The 23,964-nt window shown below is 38.4% G+C and overlaps 1 protein-coding gene across 3 annotated transcripts; it reads right to left on the reverse strand.

Annotated features, from left to right (window-relative positions):
* Window positions 1-1,079: 1,079 nt before the first annotated feature.
* Window positions 1,080-23,008, reverse strand: LOC144645202 (regulator of G-protein signaling 19-like). 3 transcript variants are annotated; one of them, XM_078504694.1, is made up of 8 exons: window positions 22,893-23,008; window positions 22,358-22,473; window positions 13,631-13,714; window positions 12,683-12,843; window positions 9,081-9,143; window positions 6,980-7,041; window positions 4,190-4,356; window positions 1,080-2,943 (listed from the first exon to the last, which is right to left on the reverse strand). In XM_078504694.1, exons 2-8 carry the CDS (start codon window positions 22,376-22,378, stop codon window positions 2,773-2,775), a joined length of 729 nt encoding a protein of 242 aa, XP_078360820.1. In that variant the 5' UTR covers window positions 22,379-22,473; window positions 22,893-23,008; the 3' UTR covers window positions 1,080-2,772. The 3 variants fall into 3 exon arrangements, with proteins under 3 accessions (XP_078360820.1, XP_078360819.1, XP_078360821.1); XM_078504693.1 differs by lacking the exon at window positions 22,893-23,008 and adding an exon at window positions 22,607-22,767; XM_078504695.1 differs by lacking the exons at window positions 12,683-12,843; window positions 13,631-13,714; window positions 22,358-22,473; window positions 22,893-23,008 and adding an exon at window positions 9,299-10,451.
* Between the last annotated feature and the right edge of the window lie 956 nt (window positions 23,009-23,964).

Below are 23,964 nucleotides of genomic sequence, written 5' to 3' on the forward strand. Positions count from 1 at the left end.
GATTCTCTCCGCGTGTAATAGACTTGTGACTCTGACCCTCAATCGACCGGAAAGTCTTCCTCTAAGGAGATATAAACACATGAATATTGAAAAAATGGAATTTTTTTAATGAAATATAAAAGTTCAAAACTACCCAAGTCATTGTTCCCGTTGAAATTATGAGAATGAATTATGATAGAAGAGACACCACAAAATTATTTTAAAAATTTTGCCTCATTTATTTACAATCTATTGTATGCATTGAACACATTTCACGTAAATTGTTAGAAACTTTAAGGTACAAGCTTGTATCGGCTTATATGGAATGAAAACGTTACAGGAATTCTCCGCTGGACGAAAGCACAGACAGTAGGTTGTACTCTGATTGGTCAATTGGAGTAACAGATTTTCAAACGAATCAGGCGTACAAAATCATTAAGGAAGTGCTTACATAAAGTAACTGTAACAGTTTAAAAGTTACATTTCTTGGAAACTGTGTTTTCCAGTCCAGAGGACGGTGAGGAGAACAGAGAAAAACATTAACTAGAGGATACTAAATGAAAGGAAATGTATGTAATCTGTAAGAAGGACAAATATTTCGAATTTGCACTGACAGGATTAAAAAGAAAATGTTTGAAATGGGTAGCAGCTCTCGGAAGCTCTCGCATGAATAGCTCGCTATTCTTCGAGAGAACAACAGAAAAGCCAACCAAGGTTCAATGCCCCTAGCACCCAAAACGATTACAACTGCTACACTAGAGGACCAGTAGAATTACAAGCTTACGAGAGCTGCTACACTTCTGCTTTCCACGATATCAAAAAAAAAGCAATGTTTAGAACGTGTTTGCAACAAAAATGATCCAAAAAGGCTTTACAGGCTTTAAGAAACGCACTAAATAATTTCATGTCAAATCTCAAACTTCTCAATATTCTTTTTCTTAGCCTATATATTCTGTTACCAAGAAAGGATAATTTGCTCTCTCGTATTTACATCTTTAAACTTTCTTGCATTTCAATACACGAAAATGTCTTTAAACGTTCTTAAGACATGCAGCAACAATGGTTTTGTTTTACGCGTTTGCAACAATAATTAATTCTTGTTTTAAAAAATCGTTTTATCATTTCTTTTTTTTTCAGAGGAATTAACATCAGTTTTTCTTTTGTAATTTAAATTTTTCATATATTAATTGCTTACTGCACTGTCTCTATCCTTTTGTCTACCGTATCTTCTCGATTTAACGCCGAGGGAATTTACTTCAAACTCCACCTTGTAGACTTAGCGCTTCCCGAGTGCCCGGCGTTTAACCAAGAAAATACGGTACCCTCGTTAATTAAGACAAAAGGTTTGAAATAGTAAGGTGGGAATACCTTAGAAAATGTACCCCCACCGGCGAACAAAAGCTACCACTAAGTCGTCTCGACCCAGGGCATACTTAGAGCGGTTTTCACTTGAGTGTCTAGAGTAAATTGCGTTTGCTTTGGTTTTGCATTACTACGCTTAGTGATTGGCTTAAAAATCTCGCACCACTATCTCAGCCAATCAGGGGTAAAGCCAAAACCAATCGTGACTCGCTCGCGCACGTTTTCCCACGCATCGTGCCAGCTACATGTATTTGCTTCGAGTTTTGATGGGTTCACTGGATTGTCTGTGTCCTTTGTGACTGGTCAGAGTAATTACTTTGGTTTTGGTTTTATGACACTCAATTGAAAACTGCTCTAAAACTCTAGTTGAAACTTCTTATGGGGACAACTTCATAAGAGGTACAGTCGAGCCGTTTTAATACGGACACCTAAGGGACGGGACAGAGTGTCCGTATTATGAAAGCTTTCATAACACGGCCTGTCCGGTCCGTATAAGGGAGGAGTCCGTATTATAGGTGTCCGTAAAGAGAGGTTCGACTGTACTTAGAAGTGATCTCAGCTATTTACATTTGTTACCTTCAGCAAAAGGACGGTTTTCGCTATAAGGCAGTGAATCGTCACTGGTCCAAGCCACATACAAACACAACATTTGTAACCTCTAGTAAAGGAACATCTTCAATATGAGGATACTGAGTCATGGTGCAAGCAACGCACAAACACTACGTATGTTACCTCTTGTGAACGGACAGTTCCCATATGGACACACTTGGATTAAGTCCCAAAGGCAGACTTAAAGAAGGTTAAAGGAAATCATTATTCCTTGTCATGAATGTATTCATGTAAGGATGTAGCGTAATATTTCTTTGCATGAGGCTGTCATGTGACCACTCCATTCATAGAAGCAACAAGCAGGTCAAGATTAGCAGACAGTGAAAATATTCCGCTCGCACTTAAAATATTAGACTAATTAACTTTTGTTAGAATGCAATTGGCAAATCCAGACAAATAAAACGAAACTTTAGTACCACGTTCAGCCTAAACTGGAAAAATCACAAACTATTTTCTCAAAAAAAAAAAAAAAAACTATTAAATGATAGTACTGTGCAATACCTTTCATACCTATGGTTTTCATGCACATTACCTTCCTTAGTGTTTCACCGTTAACTAATTTTGACCTGCTTCCTTGGAGCCTAAGTGGTGCTAGCAGATTTCTATGGTTTATCTGTCCCATGACAGGGTCGTTTTGAAGGACCAACTATAAAGTAGCTTATTGTTCAACTCTTTGGTAAATTCACACCAATGCAACGCAAAGTCCTTGGTAAAACCGCACAAGAAAGTCTCCATGGCTTTATATTAAATCTAATTCTTGTACCATCGACGATAGCTTCAAGTCTAGAGGAAATAAGTTTGATATTGTCCAGAATCACGTGATCAGTCATTGGCCATCAGCAGAGCCTTGAAAACGTTGGACACTATGAATCTTGGGTAACAGTCCTGGTACATGACGTAATACACATGCCGCTGTGCGCTGTCGTACACGTTTTGATCGGGCTCTTCCAAGACGTCTTCGATTAGCTGGCGAGTTTTGTGATCTATGCTGACCTAACAGACACGAGATTAAAGAACTCTATGAGTGGGATTGGGCGTAATTAAAACAACAGGGAAGGAATACGCAATGGTGAAAGGTGTAAAGGAGCTTTGTCGCGGATTTACCAGATTTTTAAACAGCCAAATTTTATATTTGTGTCGTGAAAAATCTAAACATATTAGTCCATTTCTATTAAAAATTGCTATAATAGACCACTGAAACTGTTAACGAACGTCTTTGGCTGCCGATGGCTTGGATGGAAATGGATTGCAATTTGAAGAATTAAGGCTTAACTTTTTAAGTTGTTTCCGTGCGTCTTCAAAAAAAAAAATCGATATTTATAGCCATAGCATGATTTCAATCAGCAAACTAAGATTATATATTCCTTTAAGATGTTCAAAGATATTGTTTTTCATAGGTTAAGTTGCCTAACACTAATTTCAGAACAGTTTAGACCAAAAATCTGCAAAATCCTCTTGACGTACAGTAACTCCTTTAAGCCTTGCTAGTGAAGTTAACTTTGTTTCAATTTTAGCGGTTTATCAGGTTGGGAAGTTAACCATGGTTTACTTAATAGAGCGGTTTTCACTTGAGTGTCGAAAGTAATTCATGTTTGCCTTTCTTTTGCATTACTACGATTTGTGATTGACTTAACAAACTTGCGTCACTTTCTTATCCAATAAGAAATAAAATCAAAACCAATTGTGATTCGCTTGCGCACGTTTTTCACGCGCTTTTCGCCAGTTACATGCAATTGCTTCGAGTTTTGATCGGTTCACAGAATTGTCTGTGTCTTGTGATTGGCTTGAGTGATTACTTTGGTGTTGGTTTTACGCCCCTTAATTGAAAATCGCTTCACATAGCTGTCTCGAGAGAGCTTTAGTTAACGCGTAAAGTTATAAAGGGAAAACAAATTACAAAATGCCTTGAAACAAGCTGCAGGCACGTTCTTCACACTTACAAGAAAGAAACACTATTTAAGGTCAAAATTGTTAAGCTCTTTGACATTAAGCGGCTTAAGCCAACAAAAATGAATTTAATAAGCGGATTATAAGCTTACATTAATCCAGGCTCTAAGTAAACGTAACTTGTTTCGGCTGCTGCAAATCCGATCATGTCAAAATATTTTTCCTGTACTCAACAAAATAGTAAACGTCTATTTCCCGTGAAAAGATCTGGAGGCTCTTTTGATCTTCGGGTGCTGGCCGATGAAGCGAGGGAATTTTCAAGTGATGTTACACAGAGTATTGTTTCACTCACCTCCTTAGGAGATTCCGCTGACAGGTAATCGCGGTAAATCGCCTGCGCGAGTTCCTTGACAGCCGCCTGGTCTGTTTCTTTCTTGAGTTTCTCCACCGCCAGCCAAAACAACAAGTTTTCTTCTGAGTATTGAGATTTGAGAAAATCGTGGAAAATCTTTACACCAACTGAAGAAACAAAAACCAGAACATCCTTGTTCAGAACTGTGTAAAGTCGATTTTTCGTTAATATCTGCTAACCCGATTTTCAGGTTTTAAATATCTTGCCATTACTTACCATTAGCTATACTTAAGAACAAGTGCAAAAAATGTGATTTTCCCTATGTGGGAGAGAGCAAAAAATCTTGGAATTCGCGCGGCGCAGAACACAAACCTGGCGCAAAATCAAACAACGAAAGCGCAATAAAACTTCACGCGGAAACAACAACTCATGACATTCATCCAGATTACGTGGAAATTTTAGAAAGAAACGCGAATAATAGACAACAACGCCTTTTCCTAGAAGCGCTACATTTCATCCAGGACAAAAGGGAGGTCGTGAGATAAAAAAAAAAAAAAAAAAAATTAACTGCGTGAACGAACAGTTACATTTTCCGCAAGTTTATTTAGCATTGGGAAAATCCCTAGAGACCGGCGGCGTAAAAAAACTTATTATGCAAAAAAAGAACTGAACTAATTTAACTCTGATGAAGGTAACAGAGAGTCACCGAAAATTCAGTTTTTTAACGTTTTTAACAGCTTTTTAAAACCAATTTTAAGATCCGATACAAACCGGTTTTAATCAGCTATACTAAACTCCAAAGTAAAGGGTCATTTAGTTTAGTTCTAAGGGTCGTTTAGTTCTTAGTTTAGTTTTACAACCTCCGTTACAAACGCTTGCGTGATTTTCTAAGGCAAAGTCTGCGTTCGAGCCTAGCGGCCCTTCAGGCCGGAGCTCGAACCAGGACCGCTCGATCCAGAGTCCAGCGCACTAACCATTAGGCCACCGCGTCTCCCGTGATTTTCTTAACGTGACATCAATTATAGACCCATTATAATGAAGGGAAGCACGTGAGGTCACGCAGGTCACGCAAACGTCAGCGTTTGAAGTTATCCCTTGAATGTGGGTACAAAAATGTTGGACTCTATACGTGTACAGGTAATGTGCTCCTTACTTCGAGAACAATGGTTTAGCTATCGGCAGTAACAACGCCGGCTTGGATCTTGGCGTCACCATATAAATTATCCTAACTAAGTTTCCATACATTTATTATAGAACTAAAAGGAAGAATTTTATCAGTAGTGTAGCTGCTCTCGTAAGCTTGTAATTCTACTGGTCTTTTAGTGTAGCAGTTGCTATTGTTTTGGGGGCTAGGGGCCCGTTTTTCGAAAGCCCGGAAACTTTTCGGGCCGGTAAAGAGATTTTTACTTATCTGTATCTTAAAAACAGAGAAGTGCATAGGCCGGAAACTTTGTATGAAAGGAACCTCTGTTCATATTTAAATTATGTGAATAAAACAGCTCTGTAACTACAAAAGGTTTGAGATTTTGCTATGGCTTTCCGGGTGCGAAAACTTTTCGGGACCGACGCGACGAGAAACAGCCCCTAGGCGCGTTGTTCCTGTTGTTTGTTCTTTTGTTCTCTCAAAGGTTAGCAAGCCATTCATGTGAGACTTGCGAGAGCTGTTACCCAACCCAATTGTATCATCCCTGCGAATAGAGCGGTTTTCACTTGAGTGTCGAAAGTTAATTGCGTTTGATTTGGTTTTGCATAGGGTTATTCTGCGCTTAGTGATTGGCTTAAAAATCTCGCGCCACTTTCTCAGCCAATCAGAACTAAAACCAAAACCAATCGTGACTCGCTCGCGCACGTTTTCCCGCGCTAATTTTCGTGCCGGCTTCATGTATTTGCTTCGTGTTTTGATTGGTTCACTGGATTGTCTGTGTCCTTTGTGATTGGCCAGAGTAATTACTTTGGTTTTGGTTTTACGACACTCAATTGAAAACTGCTCTAAGGTATTTCACAAAAACCGTGTATTTGTGCCTTTTCTCTCGCTCACTGGCAGGACAATTTCTAACACCAATACGTAGTTTGTACGGCAGCAATATTGGTAGAACTTCCTAAGCAGACGCCATTTAGACTCACTGCGTAGGAGACGTCCATATTGGTAAACAAAACAATGAACGTTCTCGTCTTTAGGATTTGAGTTTGTCCTTTATGAAAACATTTCCTATCCTTTCTGTTTGCCAATATAGACATCAGATAACGGACGGATACAACTTACATAAGTAGAACAAAGGTCAATTAAAGCCCTGTAAATTCCTACTGGGAAGTAAACCTGATCCGAGCCTCTGTTCTAACTTGCAGATGTATATTTCTCTTATTTTTTTTTAGAATTTGGTGTTAAATAAGGACAGTGTCCCTTAATGGATGATTGTCTTTAATCTCATCACCTATCTGCTTAACAATGTATCGACACTGAATGGAGAAATTAAAACATGTTCACTTTTAGGAATTAGCATGGTTGGCGCAGTGGTGAGAGCACTCGCCTCTCACCAATGTGACCCGGGTTCGATTCCGGCCCGGTGCCATAATGTGGGTTGAGTTTGTCGTTGGTTCTTGCTTTGATTTAAGGGTTTTCTCCGGGTTTTCTGGTTTTCGTCCTTCCTTCAAAACCAACATTTTCAAATTCCAATATGACCTGGATAGAGGACCAGCATGAGAACCAGCTAGAGCTGATGTGACTTCCTCTCTAAATCTAGCAATTAATTTTTTTTGTTAAATTCCCAAGTTATCAATAATTACACCTACTTTTGCTCGTGAGTAGTTTTTCAAAGCTTATTCCCCATTCTTGAACTTCTTCTCTGCTCGGTCTTAAGCAAGAACAAAAAAAAAAAACAGAGTTACATCAACAACAACAACTTAAATTAATAAACTTATTAATATATGTTTGAAACGTAAATCTAATTTATTTTTGGTAATAAAGCGTGTGTTGTTGTTGTTGTTAAATTTAATTTTTACGATGTCTAAAATAAAGTTATCGTATCGTATCGTTTTGTATTGTATTTTATACCTGTATTGTATTGTATTGTTTGTTTGTTTGTTTGTTTGTTATGCCATAGAAAATACAGCCAATCAGAATACAGGAAAGCCGTTGTATATTCGACGGTATTCAACCCAACCTTCCCATCGTGCGCTGGCGATTGTATTCTAACGACGAAATTTAGTAATTGCGGTATTTTCTATGGCATGGTATAAAATAGTTACACAACACTTTCTCATGGTATACTATGGAGCTAAAAAAATGCCTGAAAAAATGTCAGTTTTTAACACGAGTGGAAGCCGTCACTCTAGCACTGTCGATGCATACGGTCTACCACTGAGCAGTTAAACCACTTAAAGCTGGTACACTGCGAGTTCTATTTATACAAGTAAAATTATGAATATACGAAATGAATCTCACAATATCAAATGAACAGTGAGAATAATAGAACTCGCAAATGACCCGCTGGTGAGAAACCCACGCTGGCCACAAGTTCTAATCCATTCTGTACTAAGGTTAAAATATACACAGTAGCTTTTTGTATGGCACCCGTGCGCAGGCAAGCCATTCTAACGAGCGTTGCTGATTTGATTCAGAATAATTGTTTGAAAGTTGTAATAAATTCTATTCGCGATTATTTAACCCTCTTTCAGTCTTGTTAAAGTCCGTTTTTGAAGTTGTGTGACATTTCGTGAGTTCAGCTTAGCAAAGAAAAGAGTCGTTCACGTAGTCTCTACACATGTACTGTATGTAGAGACTTGGCAAATTAGTCTGAATCTAATCAACAACGCTTGGTAAGTTACTTAATGCATCTTAACAGACATATAATAATTTGTATTGACAAAAATAGAAGTTATATTGGAATTCTAATAAAATTATGGACTCCCGTACGAATAGGTGCGGTGCAAATAGCCACTATGTAAAATATTCTTCTTCTTTCCAATTCTCTTTAATGTATTTTTTCTAGCTGAGATTTGGTCGTAAATCAAGACAATATCTTCTAGTTGACGAGTTTCTTAATTCTCATCAACTGTGTACATACAAATGTATATAAAGCGTAAAAAGAAATTAGATTTTGATTAACATACCCATTATCGAGCCTTCCATTCCCATACACACAAATACAGCTCAATTGCATTGAGACGGCTGACTTGAGCAGTGAGTGTCGAAGCATCAGATTACAAAACTCCGAATTGTTTCAAAAAACACGACCGATGTTAAACGATTTGTCTCCCTTGATATCGTGGCATTTAACATTTAAATGGACGCGACGAAACTGCACAAACGGCACGCAAATGCATGCCGTGTGATAGGATAGGTTATATGACCCGATACCGGTTTGGCTCAAGTTTCAAGAACAACCCTTCCGATTATTCATCTCTAAAACCAGAATATTCCAGTGCTTCCGGCGTACTTTCCATATTCTAATGACCCACACGGACAAGCCGGTATGCTCGCTATTTGCATCTTAACTGGCAATTTAATATGCGTCAAAAGTATAGAACAACTTGCTTTTAAAAATTTCTTTCATCGAGATGCTTTCTCTTTGCGTCAAAAAGCAACGACGAAAAAGAAGAATAAAAGTCGTAGAACGAATATGCCAGCGATTGAGGAAATATCGAAACCGGTTTGTTTTAGAACCAAGCCGGCATCTTAGCTTCCCACTTACCTAATCAGGGAAATTTCTCGCCAACTAATCCTTATTCCCATCTTAAATGTAAGGTTTTTTTCACGCATTCTAGTAATTTTTGGTTCTTATCCAGGACTTTAACAAAGCTTTCGATCGGCGAGGCACCGGGCCGGTAGATACGAAAGGGGAAAATGTAAAATCACTGGCATTTAACATTTAGAGGAAATAGAAATACTTACTTGGGGTTGTACTTGTTATTTGTCGGCGATTCCATACTTCCAACTCTAAATCGCCGTGCAGGGCTGGTGGAAAAAAAGGAATAGATAAAAAAAATAAAGATATATTGGTCAGTTTAGACAGATTGCAATCAACTGATCGACAAAAACAACTCAAGCAAACAAACCCGTATCTACACGTTTCACGATACTGAAAACTTGCGGTTTAGAGAATAATTTACATTTCAGAGCGAAATACTCTTGACATGTTTTGCTCTTCGCGTCGACCCGACACGAAACCTTGACCGCAATGATAATGAATGCTAACGTTGAAAACTTGGATTAGAAAAGTCTCCAGCGGCGATTTCATGTAGTTTCGTACGCTCAAACGGACTTTATTCACACGCAATATAGAATCAGTACCAATATCTTGCATGAAATCGTGTTCACGATGCGTTAAAATCTGCGATTAGCATTCGCCGATCGTGGTTTTAAGTTCTGTTTAATTTGACAGTCTGCAAAATCCTCTTAAAAATAGAAAGAGATTAATGCAGATTTAGCGCAAAGAGATTACCTAGACTGCAAGCAGCGAACACAAAGTATTTAGATTAAAGAGAAAAGCCTGAAAGGAAACTCATACATATATTACATTTATCATTGAAAGTGGGAGACCTGTAGCCATTGCAATGAGATACACGGCAGGACATTCATTAAGGATTCACTGAGATTGATGACTCTTTTTTTTTAGGTTCATTTCCGTCTAGAGTCTAGAGATAAATATGGATAGATTTCACAGATTTTAACCATTCAACGAGCGTGAAAAAAGTCTTAAATTAAATCCAGGTAATATTTTATTTTTGTCCCAGTAAACGATTAGAATAGAAATAGCGAGAATTAGCGGATAAATAACCAGTCGAAAATTTAAAAACCCTTAAAATTCCAAACTGTTAATTTTAAAACCAAGAGATCTCCTACAGATAAATTAAGAATAGACTTCTGTTGTTGAATGTAACGATTCGTCAAAATGTAACAAACATATTAAAATGGATATTTCAATTTTTGATAATGAAAACCGAAAATTCATCAAGTAACGCCCTCTCCCTACCTTCCCACGGAAAAAATAAACACCGGGGGCCTTTAAAAGAGAAGGGGAGTATTTATGGAACATTCTATGTACTTATTCTATTGAGATTACAAAGCGAAGTGAATGAACTTGTGAAGTTCTGAGTTCTTAACATTACTATATTTTTGTTCTAAATTCTCTGCACACAATTGACTTCCAGACTTTCGCCAGTTATAATGAACGTGGCTTTCCAATTCTAAATTTTTCAGTCCCTTTGCCCAAGCATATTTTAAACTCCGTTAACACGTAATTTAAAAAGCTATAAAATCATAAGAAATACTACCAAAACAATAACTAAATTTCTAATCCACACCTCTCCAAAAAGTAAATAATTTTTAAAGAGAAAGACAGTTTCATATCTCTTGTATATTCTGTACACTCTTTTTTTCTATAAGAATATACTATATAAGATTATCGAGGTTGAAATTTGCAAACTTTTAAAAATATTTAAGAATAAACCCGAGGCTGAGATTTTGAAAAGAATATAATTTTGTGTGTTGAAAATTTGTAAATACAATACAGTTAATTTATGTTTTCAACTAAAACGTAATTTTTTTTTACTTTCTCTTAACAGCAAAACTGGCCAAAAACAACAACAAAAGCAGCACTAGCCGTATGTTTGATGCTTATAACATTTCTGCAAGAAGTTATACACCAAACACTTGTAATTAATACCCCAATACATTCTAAAATGGAAATGCCATACGCTGTATATAATCTAAGAATATTTACAGGAATATTTTCAGACTAAAATCAAAAGAAAAATAAGAATATTCAGCCTGGGCCGGAAAAACAATATTCTTATAGAAAAAAAGAGAGTGTATACAAAAAGCAATCGCGAAATGGCGGTCATGCATTTTGGACATTATTGAAAACGTCTGCGGTTACGTGTGTTTCAGCTTAAAAAATCGATGAAAAATATATTAGACGAGTTATCTGGCGCCAGGAAATTCGTGCACTTGAATTCCATTGAAGGCCATTGTCATATCACTTTTAAAAATATAGAGTGGCGTCAAGTCGTTTTGAAACGAAACTACAAGTTCTAGTTAAGAATATTAAAGAAGGAAACTCCGTATAAAAAAACAATTGCGGATTAAACCTTCAATTAAAAAAAATAATGATCCTTTCATTTGTATGTGCCGCTGTGAAGGGTATGGTTTTCAAGCAGTTTAGTCTGTGATAGGGTATAGAAATCAGCGAGTTTTGGTCTAGAATAGGGTATCATTTGCCAGGAAACTGATCAGTATACGTAGTATGAAGAATTAAGTCCAGAATAGGAATAAAAACTCGAAAGAGAAAGAGGCGTAAATAAAATCATCGCGGCAACGTTATTGACAGATAGTTTTCCATTGAAAGCTGACACTTACAGTGATACAGTTTGTTTTTTAAAGAAAGCAAGTCTAAGATAGGGTAGGGTTTTCCGTGTCTAGTCTAGTATAGGGTCGCAAAATCAGATAAACATGGTCTGGTATTAGGGTATAGGGTAACGGTATCAGAGTCCCAGCGGCACACCCCACCCAAAAATATACAGAGTACCCCCGAAGGGACTGGAAACCAGATTGTACCCAAGCTTGTAGCTCGCCAAAAAAAACTCTGGAGAACTGGCTATTACAATGGCAAATAGTTCTTGTTAAGCTACTATAAAGTCACCCAACCATATACCGTAAAATTCCGGTTATAAGCCCTGGGCTTATACAACTTCGTAAGGGGTTTTGGGTGGGCTCATAAGCGGAGGGGCTTATATCAGGGAGGGCTTATAAGCGGGATAAAATAAAGGTATCGAAACGAGCCACGGGAATGTTGATCAAAATACGTTTTACGGTAAAAACGTATCATAAAGTAACATTTAGCCCTGTTCAGTACTGTCATCCGTCAGAGGGGGGCTTATATCCGGAGGGGGGGGGCTTATAACCGGATGTATTTTTCTGTTTCCAGGTAGATGGGCCTATAACTGGGGGGGGAGGGGGGCTTATAAGCGGGGGGGGGGGCTTATAACCGAAATTTTACGGTAGTCCCCCAGATATCCCATAATAATAAACCATCTGAATGCAATGGTCACACGACACTTCTCCACGGTCTAGCCAGAACCTGTACGCATGCACACAGCTTAGTACCTGCGGAGTGGTAGCCATGGATAATACACATTGCCATGTTACCCCTGTAACCTCTGTATACCCCTTTATACCCTTGTAAACCCTTGTGTACCCTTGCAAACCCTAATATACTCTTGAACACCGTAGTATACCCTTGTATACCCTAGTACACCCCTGTAAACCCGTTTACCCCTGTAAACCCCTATATACTCCTGTAAACCCTCGTATACGCCTATAAACCCCTGTATACTCCCATACCCTTGTATACCCCTGTATATACCCTTATAAACCATCATATACCCTTGAATACGCTAGTGTACCCTTGTATACCCTAGCTTAACATGAATTATATGCCATTACAGTCTTCTACAACAATAAGTAAAACTGTAAAATCAGCGAGCTCTACCTACCAGTACCAGTCACACGAACAACAGAAACACCAACACAGACAGCAGTAGTGATCTTTTCGTCTGGACGGGAATACTGGCTGACGAGTAACTTCCTCGAACTCAAGTGTGGCCTTCTTAATGTTTGTCTCTGTGAGGTAAATTTCCAGCTGTGTGTTGGTGCTCTAAAGGAAAGCAAAAGTACGGTTTCGTGTCATTAAAGGGGCTCTGTCACGGGTTTAAACAGATTTTTGAACAGCCGAAATATATATCTGTGTCGGAGAAAACCTAAAAATAATGGTCCATTTTTTTTATTAACATTTGCTTTATCAGTGCGAGCCGTAGACATTTTTGACTATATGGTGACGTCATCAAAATTGCATCTCGGTGAAATCCCATAGATCCTAAGCTAGCTCCAATATTTCGCCCGGCATTTTTGTCTACGGTAATTTTGTCCCTTGGTTCCCAGTTCCCGTGAAAAAGGACTGAAAAATCTGTATGTCAGTGCAAAATAAATGGCGTCGGTTGAAATGGCTCGAATAATTCGACTTTTAAACTGGATGTGCCGCTCGATTTTGACACGGGAAAGGACTTACATGCTTACATGAAAATGAAAGTTTGAGGTAGGTAAGATTATTTTCGGTAAAAAGAAAAATATAGCTTTTAAACTGTTAACAGGCGTCATTTGGCTGCGGATGGCTAAGATGGAAGTGGATTACAACTTGCAAAAAAATTGAGGCTAAACTTTTCAAGGTGTTTTCGCGGGTCTTCAAAAAATCAATATCTATAGCCGTGGTTTGAATTCTCTCGGCAAATTAAGGTTATATCGTCCTTTAGACGTTCAAAGACAGCAAGTTACCATTTCGCAAAACTTAGTAACATAGACAAAACTGAGCCGTCGCACGGACCTCTCAACGTTCATCTCAGGCGAGCTCCCTGGATTACTTCGGGGGGGGGGGGAGGGGTACTCACCCTCGTCCTGTCGGCGTTTTCAATCGGCTCACTGAAGTCGTAATACCATGACGTATCCGGCTTTCTACTCTGCACTGAGTCACTCTGTAAGAGAGGAAACTGTGTCGGTCAAAACTTCTGCCGACGCGCGCGCAGTACCGCGATTAACCTTACAGACACATACTTTCAAGAACGTTTGAATCTGGATAAAACCACATTCAACGGAAAGCTTTGAGAAGTGCGTTGATGTGGTGCTGTTTATAATGCTGTACAAGGTGGATCTTACTTTAAGACTAGATGTAATCTTTGTGTGTGACCATTCAAATGAAAGCTATTGAGAATTACTTTCATGTGGTACTGTTTATTATGCTGTACAAGGTGGTTCTTACTTTTTAGACTAGATGTAATCTTTGTGTGCGACCATTCAAATGAGTAGTACTTTTATGTGTGACTGTTTATTATGCTGTACAAGGTGGTTCTTACTCTTAAGCCTGTGGATAAACCGAAGTGTGTGACCATTCAAATGAAAGCTATTGAGCAGTACTTTCAGCACACCTTGTGTGAGGGGGCACACAAGAGGGGATTGCCGCTGCAATGTGTCCCGGTTAGTAGTTTGCGGTGATTAACCCTCGTCTTTTTTATTTTATTATTTTTTCACTCGTCGTTCTTCGCGCTGCTGCCCAACTAAAGGTTGGTTCTTATATAATCGCCCCGATTGTTTCTATCGCCGCTGTCACTTCAAAAAGTGGTCTTGCGATCGGGTCGATTATATGAGAACATTACACAGACAATCTTTAACGTCTGCGGCGATTGGGACGATCACGATCGCTTCAGTGGATCGCCCGTGTTCTATCCGGACGATCGGTCGCAGACCGCGGCGATAACGAACGATTATATGAGAACTACTTTCACGCAGGGAGACGATCGAAGCGATCCAAATTGTCCCATGGTGCATCAATATTACCTAGAACTGAACGGCTTACAACCAAAATTACCGCTAAAACAGTAGAGTTAAAACAAAGCCTTGTTCATGGAAGAAGTCTAAACAACTTCTTGGAGAACTTTATTTATTAAGTTATGAACATTTGAACAGCTATAGGAGGGATGGTACGGTTCAAACTCTTCCTGTTTTTGAAATATTTCTCAAATCCAAAAACTACGTTACCATCTACAACCCTAGTCAGAAGTAGTTGGAACGCTTACGCTAAGAAGATAAAAAATGCGGATACTTGACGCTTAAACTTTCTCAATGGTGCATACAAACATTTTAAGAGCCCCCCTCCCCCCTTTCAATGTTGAACCTATTGTGGCTAAGAATTGTCTGTGCAATATGTTCGGGAGCTCGACATTGAGAAGGGGAGGGGGGAGAGAAGGAATTAATTTGGTAATCGTGTCAACACTTCTGACGATGGTTGTAGCTTCTCTTTCCCTTCTTCGCCGTAAAACTGCTATGATAAGAAAAAAAAGCAGGCTGCGAGTTTTCCTCTTTCATTTAAGCTGCCACTGTGTTGGATCTGGCGCTAAAATGATTGTTTTTCAGGCCTTTACCGCGCTCTTCGCTTATACCAGGCGATCGCTCGGGACGATCATATGAGAATCCCCTAATCGAGCTAGCAATCGCTTGTGTCGCCTCCGATCGTCTCAGTAGTTGCAAACGATCGACGCGATCGAAACGATCAGGGCGCTTATATGAGAACCAACCTTACCCGAACGTCCGGAACAGACATTGAACAGGCTATACGTCCCAAATAGCAAAGCATTCAGCATAGCAAGCTTAAGAAATTTTCTACCAGATTCTATCAAGATAATCCATCCATCTATTCCGGGACAAACAAAGAAAATCATAATGAAGGTCGATTTTTTACCATGTACTGTTTACCTTTTAGTCGATTGCCCCTCCAACCAATTATTTACCTTGCATAGCGATAAGTGTTCAAATACAGAGCCATGAATAATAATATAACGTGTTTCAACACGTATTAAAAGGTTGACAAAAGCTGTATTTTATAATGCGTTGCGTCAAAAAGTCCGGTGCCTATTATTTCAAGGGAATTGAAACTGGAATGTTTTAGAAGCAACGAATTCCGAACAAAACAATCCACAACAATGTTCCATTGTGCAGTGAAGTATAATGCAATACAGTACAGTACAATGATAAAATGATTGATTGAACGAAGTATGGTACCTAAAGAAAGAAGTATACAACTTCGAATCGAAGGTTTAAAGTACAGTTTGGCCATGTTATTTAAAATATTTTGTATATTTGCAACCTGTTATTTGAACAAAGAAATAAACTCATTTCTTAATCAGAAGAATACAAAATTAACATTTAAGCAACAAGAAACTTCGGGAGGGATTCCCACCCTTTCGGTGAAAAATGCATTACAGATAAAAAGGGTGCGCTTTCTAAACAAGCTTGAATTAAGAATCAAAACAAATGTACGGCTCATAATCAGTGCTAACTAATTTCTATTTATCTTTTGCTTTTAGCGTATTCATTTTAATCATGAATAATTATGTCGCGTTAGTGAAAGGTTGCTTTGGATGCAAAACATCTGCGACAGGCATGTTGCGGCAAAGACGAGCTAGAAAGAAACGATTATCTCGAACGAATCTCAACCACAGAAATCGTTCCAGCGAAGACAAAATTTAAATAATTATTCAATGTGCCTACACTGACAGTAAAAATTCAGCGAATCTTACAGGAAGCAATGGCCATTCTTTCAAAGACAAAAGCTAATAAAAACTTCATTATCTGCAAGGGATTTGGGAAGAGATTTCTTTAATCTCGATAGCTTATTCTTATAATCTTCAACGCTACAGAAGCGCACAAATTCGCAAGAGATTTAGTAATTTTCTATCAAGAAAAAAGAAGGATATCTTGGGGTTTGCAGCGTCAACGAGTAGAAATTTTGGTGTAAATTAACGACAAAATCCTAAAGTCCTATTTAAAAATTCAACGCAAACCCCAGATATTTTTTCTTCGTTGTTTATATTTATCGTATACTGTGTAGCAAAGGCGCTTTAGTACTTTGTAATCCCGGGGGGATTTTCAAAATAAACTATACTTGTCCCAATTGCGATGTTACTCTGGTTAAGTTGTAATTATTTTTCAAATAAAACCATTTTGAAATATCGCTTTTTTTTCTTTCATACCAGTACGAATTTTCATAAAAAAACGGGGACACATTTTTACCTTCCGTTCGCTGCGCAATAGCCGGTTGTGACAATTTCATGCCGGTTTTGCATAAAAATACGATCAAAATAGCGACAAAAGAGAAAACAAAAATCACTTTCTGTACCTGGGAAGCAAGACTTAATCTTCGCTGTTCCTTTCTTCGTTTACAAACGATCTTGTTTAGTCGGTATAGCAACGATTTTAGTTCGTTAGTAATGGTCACATCACCATATCGATCGTTTGGCGAGCATCGGTGTGTGAACAGCAATTGTCAGTTCGGGATATAATCAGCTTGCGAACCAATCACAAGCTAAGGAAATTTACATGGCTGTTTTCTTTTAAACAAAAGGGGATTTGATTAGTGGGTCAAACAAATGTTTCAGACCTTTAAAGAAAATTATGTTGTCTATAGAAAAGAATCACTCATTGCATTTCACATCACACGGTCATCTATAAAGGAAAAGTTGTAATCTGTGTATTTGAAGCAAAACGCAGCGCCATTTTCAACGAAAGCTTGATATTATAAAGAATGAAAGATGGTGAATTAGCCAGCAGTAACGCGTTTATGCAGCTGCCGTTAAGATTTCGCCAAGATTAAATTTGCGCAATGTTTAGTGTGTTCTCGTTGATTGGTGAAAGACAACAAAAACTAAAATTAAAGGAGGTGTTTCACGGATTTTGGCCATATTTAGGTACGGAGAATGTCCATTAAATTCGGTATAAAAATAACCGCTTAAAAGACTTTAAACAGTGAAAAAACATTTCAATAACAAGCAAATACAAAAGAAAGCACGAATGGCCAAAAGGGAGGAAGATTGAAACGGATTGCGATATGGGTCCGTTAAGAAATACTGTTGGGCTGAACAGTTTTCAAAGTTTATCTCATTTGCTTGTAACTTTAAATTATAACGCCCGGGAGACACATGTGGTTGTCCGGTAATAAAGCCATGGTTTTGTCATTTAGTTCCATAGAAGTAATTTCTCTGCAGACAAAGCGAGTATTTGGCAACACTTAATAAAATAAACTTAACTCAACCGTGACACAGTCCCTTTAAGAGCCAGAGTGGCGTGCAGAGCAATATAGTTATTTTTAGTGTAGTATAGGTTTTTGTGTGGGGGGGGGGGGGGGGGGGGGGGGGGGGGGGGGGGGGGGAGAGCAAATAACGGATAGTGAAAATGACGAGACGAGGCGAAGCACGTGTACCTTTCGTAAACGGTCTATGCCATTTTAGTGACACTATCAGTCGAACTTTGTTTCTACTTAAAAATATAATACATCATTCAGCTGTGCATGTCCACCTCGCCGTATTCTCACATTCCTCTCTCTGAGCACCACTGCACCACCACGTTGATCCGACAAGTCGCCGAAAATTCAATTATATAAGGTGCCTTTCTTAAAGGGACTATATATGTCATGGCTGAGTTAAGTTTATTTCATTAAGTTTTGTCAAATACTCGCTGTAAAACAATGTTTTCAAAGAAGTTACTTCTATGAATTAAAATGACAAAACCATAGCCTCATCGCAACCCAATGTGTCTCCCGGGCGTTATAATTTTAAAGTTACAAGCAAATGAGATTAACTTTAAAAACTGTTCAGCCCAACAGTATTTCAAAAACCCATATCGCAATCCGTCTCAATCTTCATCACTTTTGGCCATCTGTACCTTCCTTTGCATTTGCTGTGTTATTGAAATGTTCCTTCACTGTTTTAAGCAGCTATTTTTATATTTCACTGAATTTGATGGTCATTTCCATATATACTTAAGTTTGGCTAGAATACGTGACACAGTCCCTTTAACTGTCACATCTACAATAGCTGACCCTATTCTTAACCTAAGCGTGAATGTAACTAAGGGCCTGTTTATATGGAGTAGAGTTGTCCCTGGTAGGAGGGTTACCCTCTTCCCCGCGCTATCTTTTACCGAGCGTTTATATAAAAAAGTTGTCCCTGTTGACCGAGCCGAAACTTGGCCCTCTCGGTTCAAAAGACTGGCGAGAGTTATTTTGAAATATCTATTATGGCGGCCTTTTCTAAAATCAGGAACGCTGAAACATCGACGAAGACCACTTTGAACAAATTTACCGCCGACTTCGATGTTGTTTTGGCCGATTGCAACATTTGCGCATGCTCCGTATGTGTCAACTTGTCCCTGGTAGGCGAGGCAAAAATAACCAAACTGTTTATATGGGAAAAAGTTGGCTCGCTCCCAAGGGTCACCCTATCTTCAAAGCGCGTGACCCTCCACCCAGGGTCACCCTGTCCCCCGGGCCAACTTTGCAATTTCTCATATAAACAGTTCGCAGCTATTTATAAAGAAACGTATGAAAAGCTCTCTCGACCGGGGTGGCTCGGTATGGAGGGTAACCCTCCTACCAGGGACAACTCTCCTCCATATAAACAGGCCCTAATAATTGCCTTTCGGCCTAACTTTCTCTAACAATCAGAGCACAGTTTCGACCAAGTCCAGGCCTAAGCTAGAGCAGATATGGCGTCGTCTATTCCGAAAAGCTTGGTTACCAATAATGGCATCGACCGTAAAATTGGCATCGTTGTCGGTAGAAAGGATTAAAGATGGCAGAGTATATCATCGACCGTTTACGAAAAAACTCCTCGCCCCTACCCTAGCTCTTTTTCCCACTCTAACTGTTCCCCAACTAACAGAACTCCTGGAAGAGACCAATAGAGAATGAAAGAAAACATAACCTGCTAATAAATATGTCCCGAATTATAAAAAATAAATGTAACTGCACTGGTCAATATTTCGATAGCCTGTCGTTATTTAGAAGTTGCTCGGTCATTCTTTATTGGTGTTGCCTTTTTTGCTCTTTTATTCCCACTAAATAGAGTCTTACAGATCGTAGATTAGAGTTGAGTTTTGGCGTAAGAAATGTTGTTTTTTTCATTGTCTCCTTTAAGTTGTTGTCAGTTACGTAATGTTGTTTTTGTGTTTTATCGTGCATGTGGTAATTACCCGTGTGATGTGATGCCTGTGATGGCTTTTTTTTTTTTTTAAAAAAAACATGTCTTTTTAAATTAGCTTTTAACTTTTAGATCTTGTCAATAATGTGTATAAAGTACGTATATTTTAATATTTTTAGGTTTTAATATTGTAATGCGTTGTAATGCGCATTTTATATGTTAATCAAAGATATCTTCGAGATATCGCCTTTTTTGCATGAAGTTAGTATGAGTAGAAGGTTTATCCTGGGCATTGTTGTTCGAACATATCATGGAAGAACTCAAACGCCTTTCAGTTCAAGCATTTTTTTTATTTTCGCGGAGGAAATGCTGTATTTGTCAGTCGCGACGGTTGGGTGCTTTGCGACTCATATACTTTGGCTTGGTTAAAAATGGTAAACTTTGACGTTTGCCTTTAATCGAAATAGTTTGATCACCCACAGCGGAAAGTATTCTCTTGAGAAATTAAAACAGTCTATTTCGATTAAAGGCAAACGTCAAAGTTAACAAGAATGTGGTTCCTTCCGGTTCCAGATTTATACCCCACATAACTGCTATTCTCCTTCTTTTTGCTTGTAAACAAGCAAAAAAAAGTCGAAAAAAGCGCAATATAAATTAATAAATTATATTAATTATTATTATTTTTAATAATAAAAATTTGTTGCTTGTTACATACAGATTCAGTTGCACTATATATAGTCAAGTTCCGAAAGTGAGCCCCCTCCCCACCTCCCAAGGTACAGCCTGCGTTCGAGCCTAGTGCCCCATCAGGCCTGAGCTCATCCCGGTTGGATAACCCTGTTTATCCAGGGTAACCCTGCGATAGAGTTGCATTACATCCAGGGGGAGGTAGAAATACTTCTAGTCGCTTCATGCTACGGAAACCAGGATAAGCTCCGGCCTGATGGGCTACTGGGCTAGAACGCAGACTTTACCTTGGGAGGTGGGGAGGGGGCTCACTTTCGTAACTTTACGCGGGTATATAGTACAATCTGTTTTTTCTTTGAACTACAAATAATGTGTTAAACTGTTATGTAACAAGCAACTAATTTTTTGTTATTAAAACAACCAATCGCAACGCTTGTTCCATAAATCACATCACAGCACACGTGAAATCGCACGAAAATAACAACAGCAAAAAAAAAACGTTATGTAACAACAACATAAAGGAGCCAACGAAAATAAAACATTCCTTTCTAAATGACGATCGGAAGACTCTATTTATTGTGGGAATGACAATTGAAAGCAAAAAAGCAAAACCAATGAAGAAGGACCGAGCAACTACTCAATCTATTCGCATGTCATAAATAACGACAAGTTATCGAAATATTTACCAGAGCAGTTTTAATTTACAAAACTTGTGACATCTAATATTTACGTTTTGACATAAAATTCAAGTTTCAGTTTTTGTTGTGCAAATGTTTGAAATCTGCATTTACACGATCATCTGGTATAAAAACACACAAGTCGGCCCTCGAGGCCGTTTGATAACTTTATGGTGTTATTAGCAACCTCCGTGCGATATGATATTGATATTCAGTTCGGTGAAAATACTCTATTTTGTTGCCTTTTAGCGCAAATAGCAAAAATTGGGGAAATTGTAACCATTTATGTCAAAACGAATGACTTCATCGACGATTTTCACATTATCAACCTTTCAGTCTTAAACGAAATTTTCCCTTCTCCAGCATAAAAGAAAACACGTCACCGACGGAAAAGTAAAAAAAAAAAAGCTTGAAGCTATATCTTCATTTTTGCTAGTATTCAATTCCTAAGTGGTTTCTATTGCTGTGTACCGCCTCGAATAATTAAACGCATTAGTTAAAATAAAGTCGGTATATTAAAAGCAAAAAAGTCGTGTCATATACTTGAAAGCAAAAAATAAAAAAGGCTTTCACCGACTCGAAAAAGAAAAAGTTATTGAATATCGTAGAGAACTCGACTATCGTAGCACATCAATTTGCATGTTAGTAAAAAATGACAGATGTTTACACCGGAAAATATATTTCATTTACAGAACATTGTGGACATTTGTTCGACAAATGACTTAATCTCAGCATGCAGATATAAGAATTAGTTTTATGCGTTAAAAGCAGTGAAATTATAGCAATTTTCCCTTTGCTGCACCTTTTCTTGATTTACTCCCGTAATAAATGACAAATGGCTCCACATTTATCGGGTCCTTTAATCTCTTACAGATCTCACCTCCGTCGAAAATGTCGTCCGCGTAAATTCAGGACTTTAATCTACTTTAAAAATATCCTGTTATCCTTGTGTTATGTTATCGAATACATACTGTCCAACACGGGGCGCCCTCTTTGGCGCGAAAAAAATAAAGCTTAGAACACAGGGTTTTTCCTCGATATGAATCGATAACACAGCTTGCCACTTTAGTATGACTTCTTAGAGGCTGGCTATATATATACTCCATTTCGCAACGCACCGAACTTCGAAGAAAATATTTACACAATTTCAGCTACTTGATGAAAAGGTGTTAGGCAAAATATCACCCAGTAGCTGAGTAAAATCTGACGAAGCGAGAATAAACAAAATAGAGGCATAATACATACGAAAATTACGTTGCTAAGAGAAAACGTAACATCTACACACCTTCCAACTCCTTGAACTCATCACCCAGAGTAAAAACACACAAAAAGCGGTCTTCTTTGTTTTGGCTGTTTAAATTTCCACAACACAGCGAGGCAAAGTAGCTGGACAGCAGAAATCTGGAGGGCAAATAAAGTTAAACAGAAAAAATTGGTTGAAATTAAGGATACAAGAGGGAGAATGTTAGATCTAATTTTTTTTCTCGGTAACTTAAGATGATCATTTTAAGGCTGCATCAAACAATCGCCTTACCACGATATACAAGAGCCAAAGCTTTCGCTGGAAATTATGGTTAATTTGTGGCACGATCTGAACACAAACGCAAAACGGACAAGGTTCGAGTCCGAAAATCTGGCGTCGGAAGGGTTTCCGCGCAATGAAACAAATGTTTTCCTCACTAATATCCGGTTAAAAGCCCCTGTGTTTCCACTAATCTATTCCAAAAAGTGACATTTTCAGAAAAGGAAATGAAAAATACCGACCAAAATTTGCATAACACAAGTTGGAATTGAAATGACAAGCAAAATGTTGAGTTTACCAGGAAGTAGGAATTCGGGCGACACTTCAAACATAAACGTGTGTCAAGATGTTATCTGTACGCTTTCGTCGACCCGAACTTTTCAGCAAACGAAGTAAATTTAAAATTTACTTTCTAACCTATTACGTAATGTTTATCTCTGTATCCCACAGAATTAAGAAACTGAAAGGATGGCGTCGCTGTTTGTTTATACAGCTTAGAAAGCAAAATAGCAATTAGGTAAAGTTTGGCCGGAACACGAATGAAGTCTGTTTCAGTGGGAAATTTGTAAAACCCATTCCATTTGAGTTTAAAATTTGAGGAAGTAACTCGTACGTGTCTTTGTTGCTGTCTTTTTTTAAATTTAAATTTTTCCTTTTCCGAAACCTCTTCTCATATCAAAACAAACTTGAGTTGCAATGTAAAAACACCTGGCATGGCAGTGTTTTGACAACAAGTAATTATTCTTTGTTACGGCTTCTATAAAAATTTATCTTCCTTGCTCAACTGCAGTGACAAAAATTTTGCCCATAGACAAGAATTCCCGTCAATTTTCAGACTGGAAACTTTTAGCGAAACCCAACCGAGAGAAAGAAAACGACGAAGTGAAACATCGGCATGAGGTCTTTTTCCCCGCGAAGAAACAAAATCTTGAAAGCTGAAAACAAAACGCCATCAACAGCATACAAATGCAAACGACAGTTGTATTCGTAAATGTGGCTGTAACTCCGGTCTTATGAACTGGGATATAACGTACAACCGAAACTCGGAAATAATGAGCAACAGGATACCAACTTAAACGCTATAGTTCCCGCCATTTCTAGACACATAGGCGGCGGAGCAGGGGGGCTGTAGCCACCCCCCCCCCCAAAAAAAAAAAAACCAAAAAAAAAACAATTGGGGGGAGAGCCCACGTCTCAGTGCCAAATGTAAGTTTGCGCAGTATAAAAATGGTTTATCAAGATATTCAGTCTCGTGATCTTTTCACAAATCGTTTCATCTGGATCGTGCTTGGCGAAATAGTATGGTGTAGGACTTTCAACAATCAAACTCCTCTCCCAAAACCGCTACTATGAGACTAGGACCGCAAGCT

This window comes from Oculina patagonica, chromosome 3 (assembly GCF_052425735.1).
Source record: "Oculina patagonica isolate OP01 chromosome 3, crgOcupat, whole genome shotgun sequence".
NCBI lineage: Eukaryota > Metazoa > Cnidaria > Anthozoa > Scleractinia > Oculinidae > Oculina > Oculina patagonica.

Bases quoted from the DNA above. Each gene is read 5' to 3' on its own strand.
- LOC144645202 (XM_078504694.1), bottom strand. From the start codon at position 22,378: ATGAGTTCAAGGAGTTGGAAG. The intron at 12,844-13,630 runs GTGAGTACCCCT...GCTTTCCTTTAG, and splicing joins AAAACGCCGACAGGACGAGG to AGCACCAACACACAGCTGGA. The intron at 9,144-12,682 runs GTAGGTAGAGCT...TTTTTCCACCAG, and splicing joins TGTTCGTGTGACTGGTACTG to CCCTGCACGGCGATTTAGAG.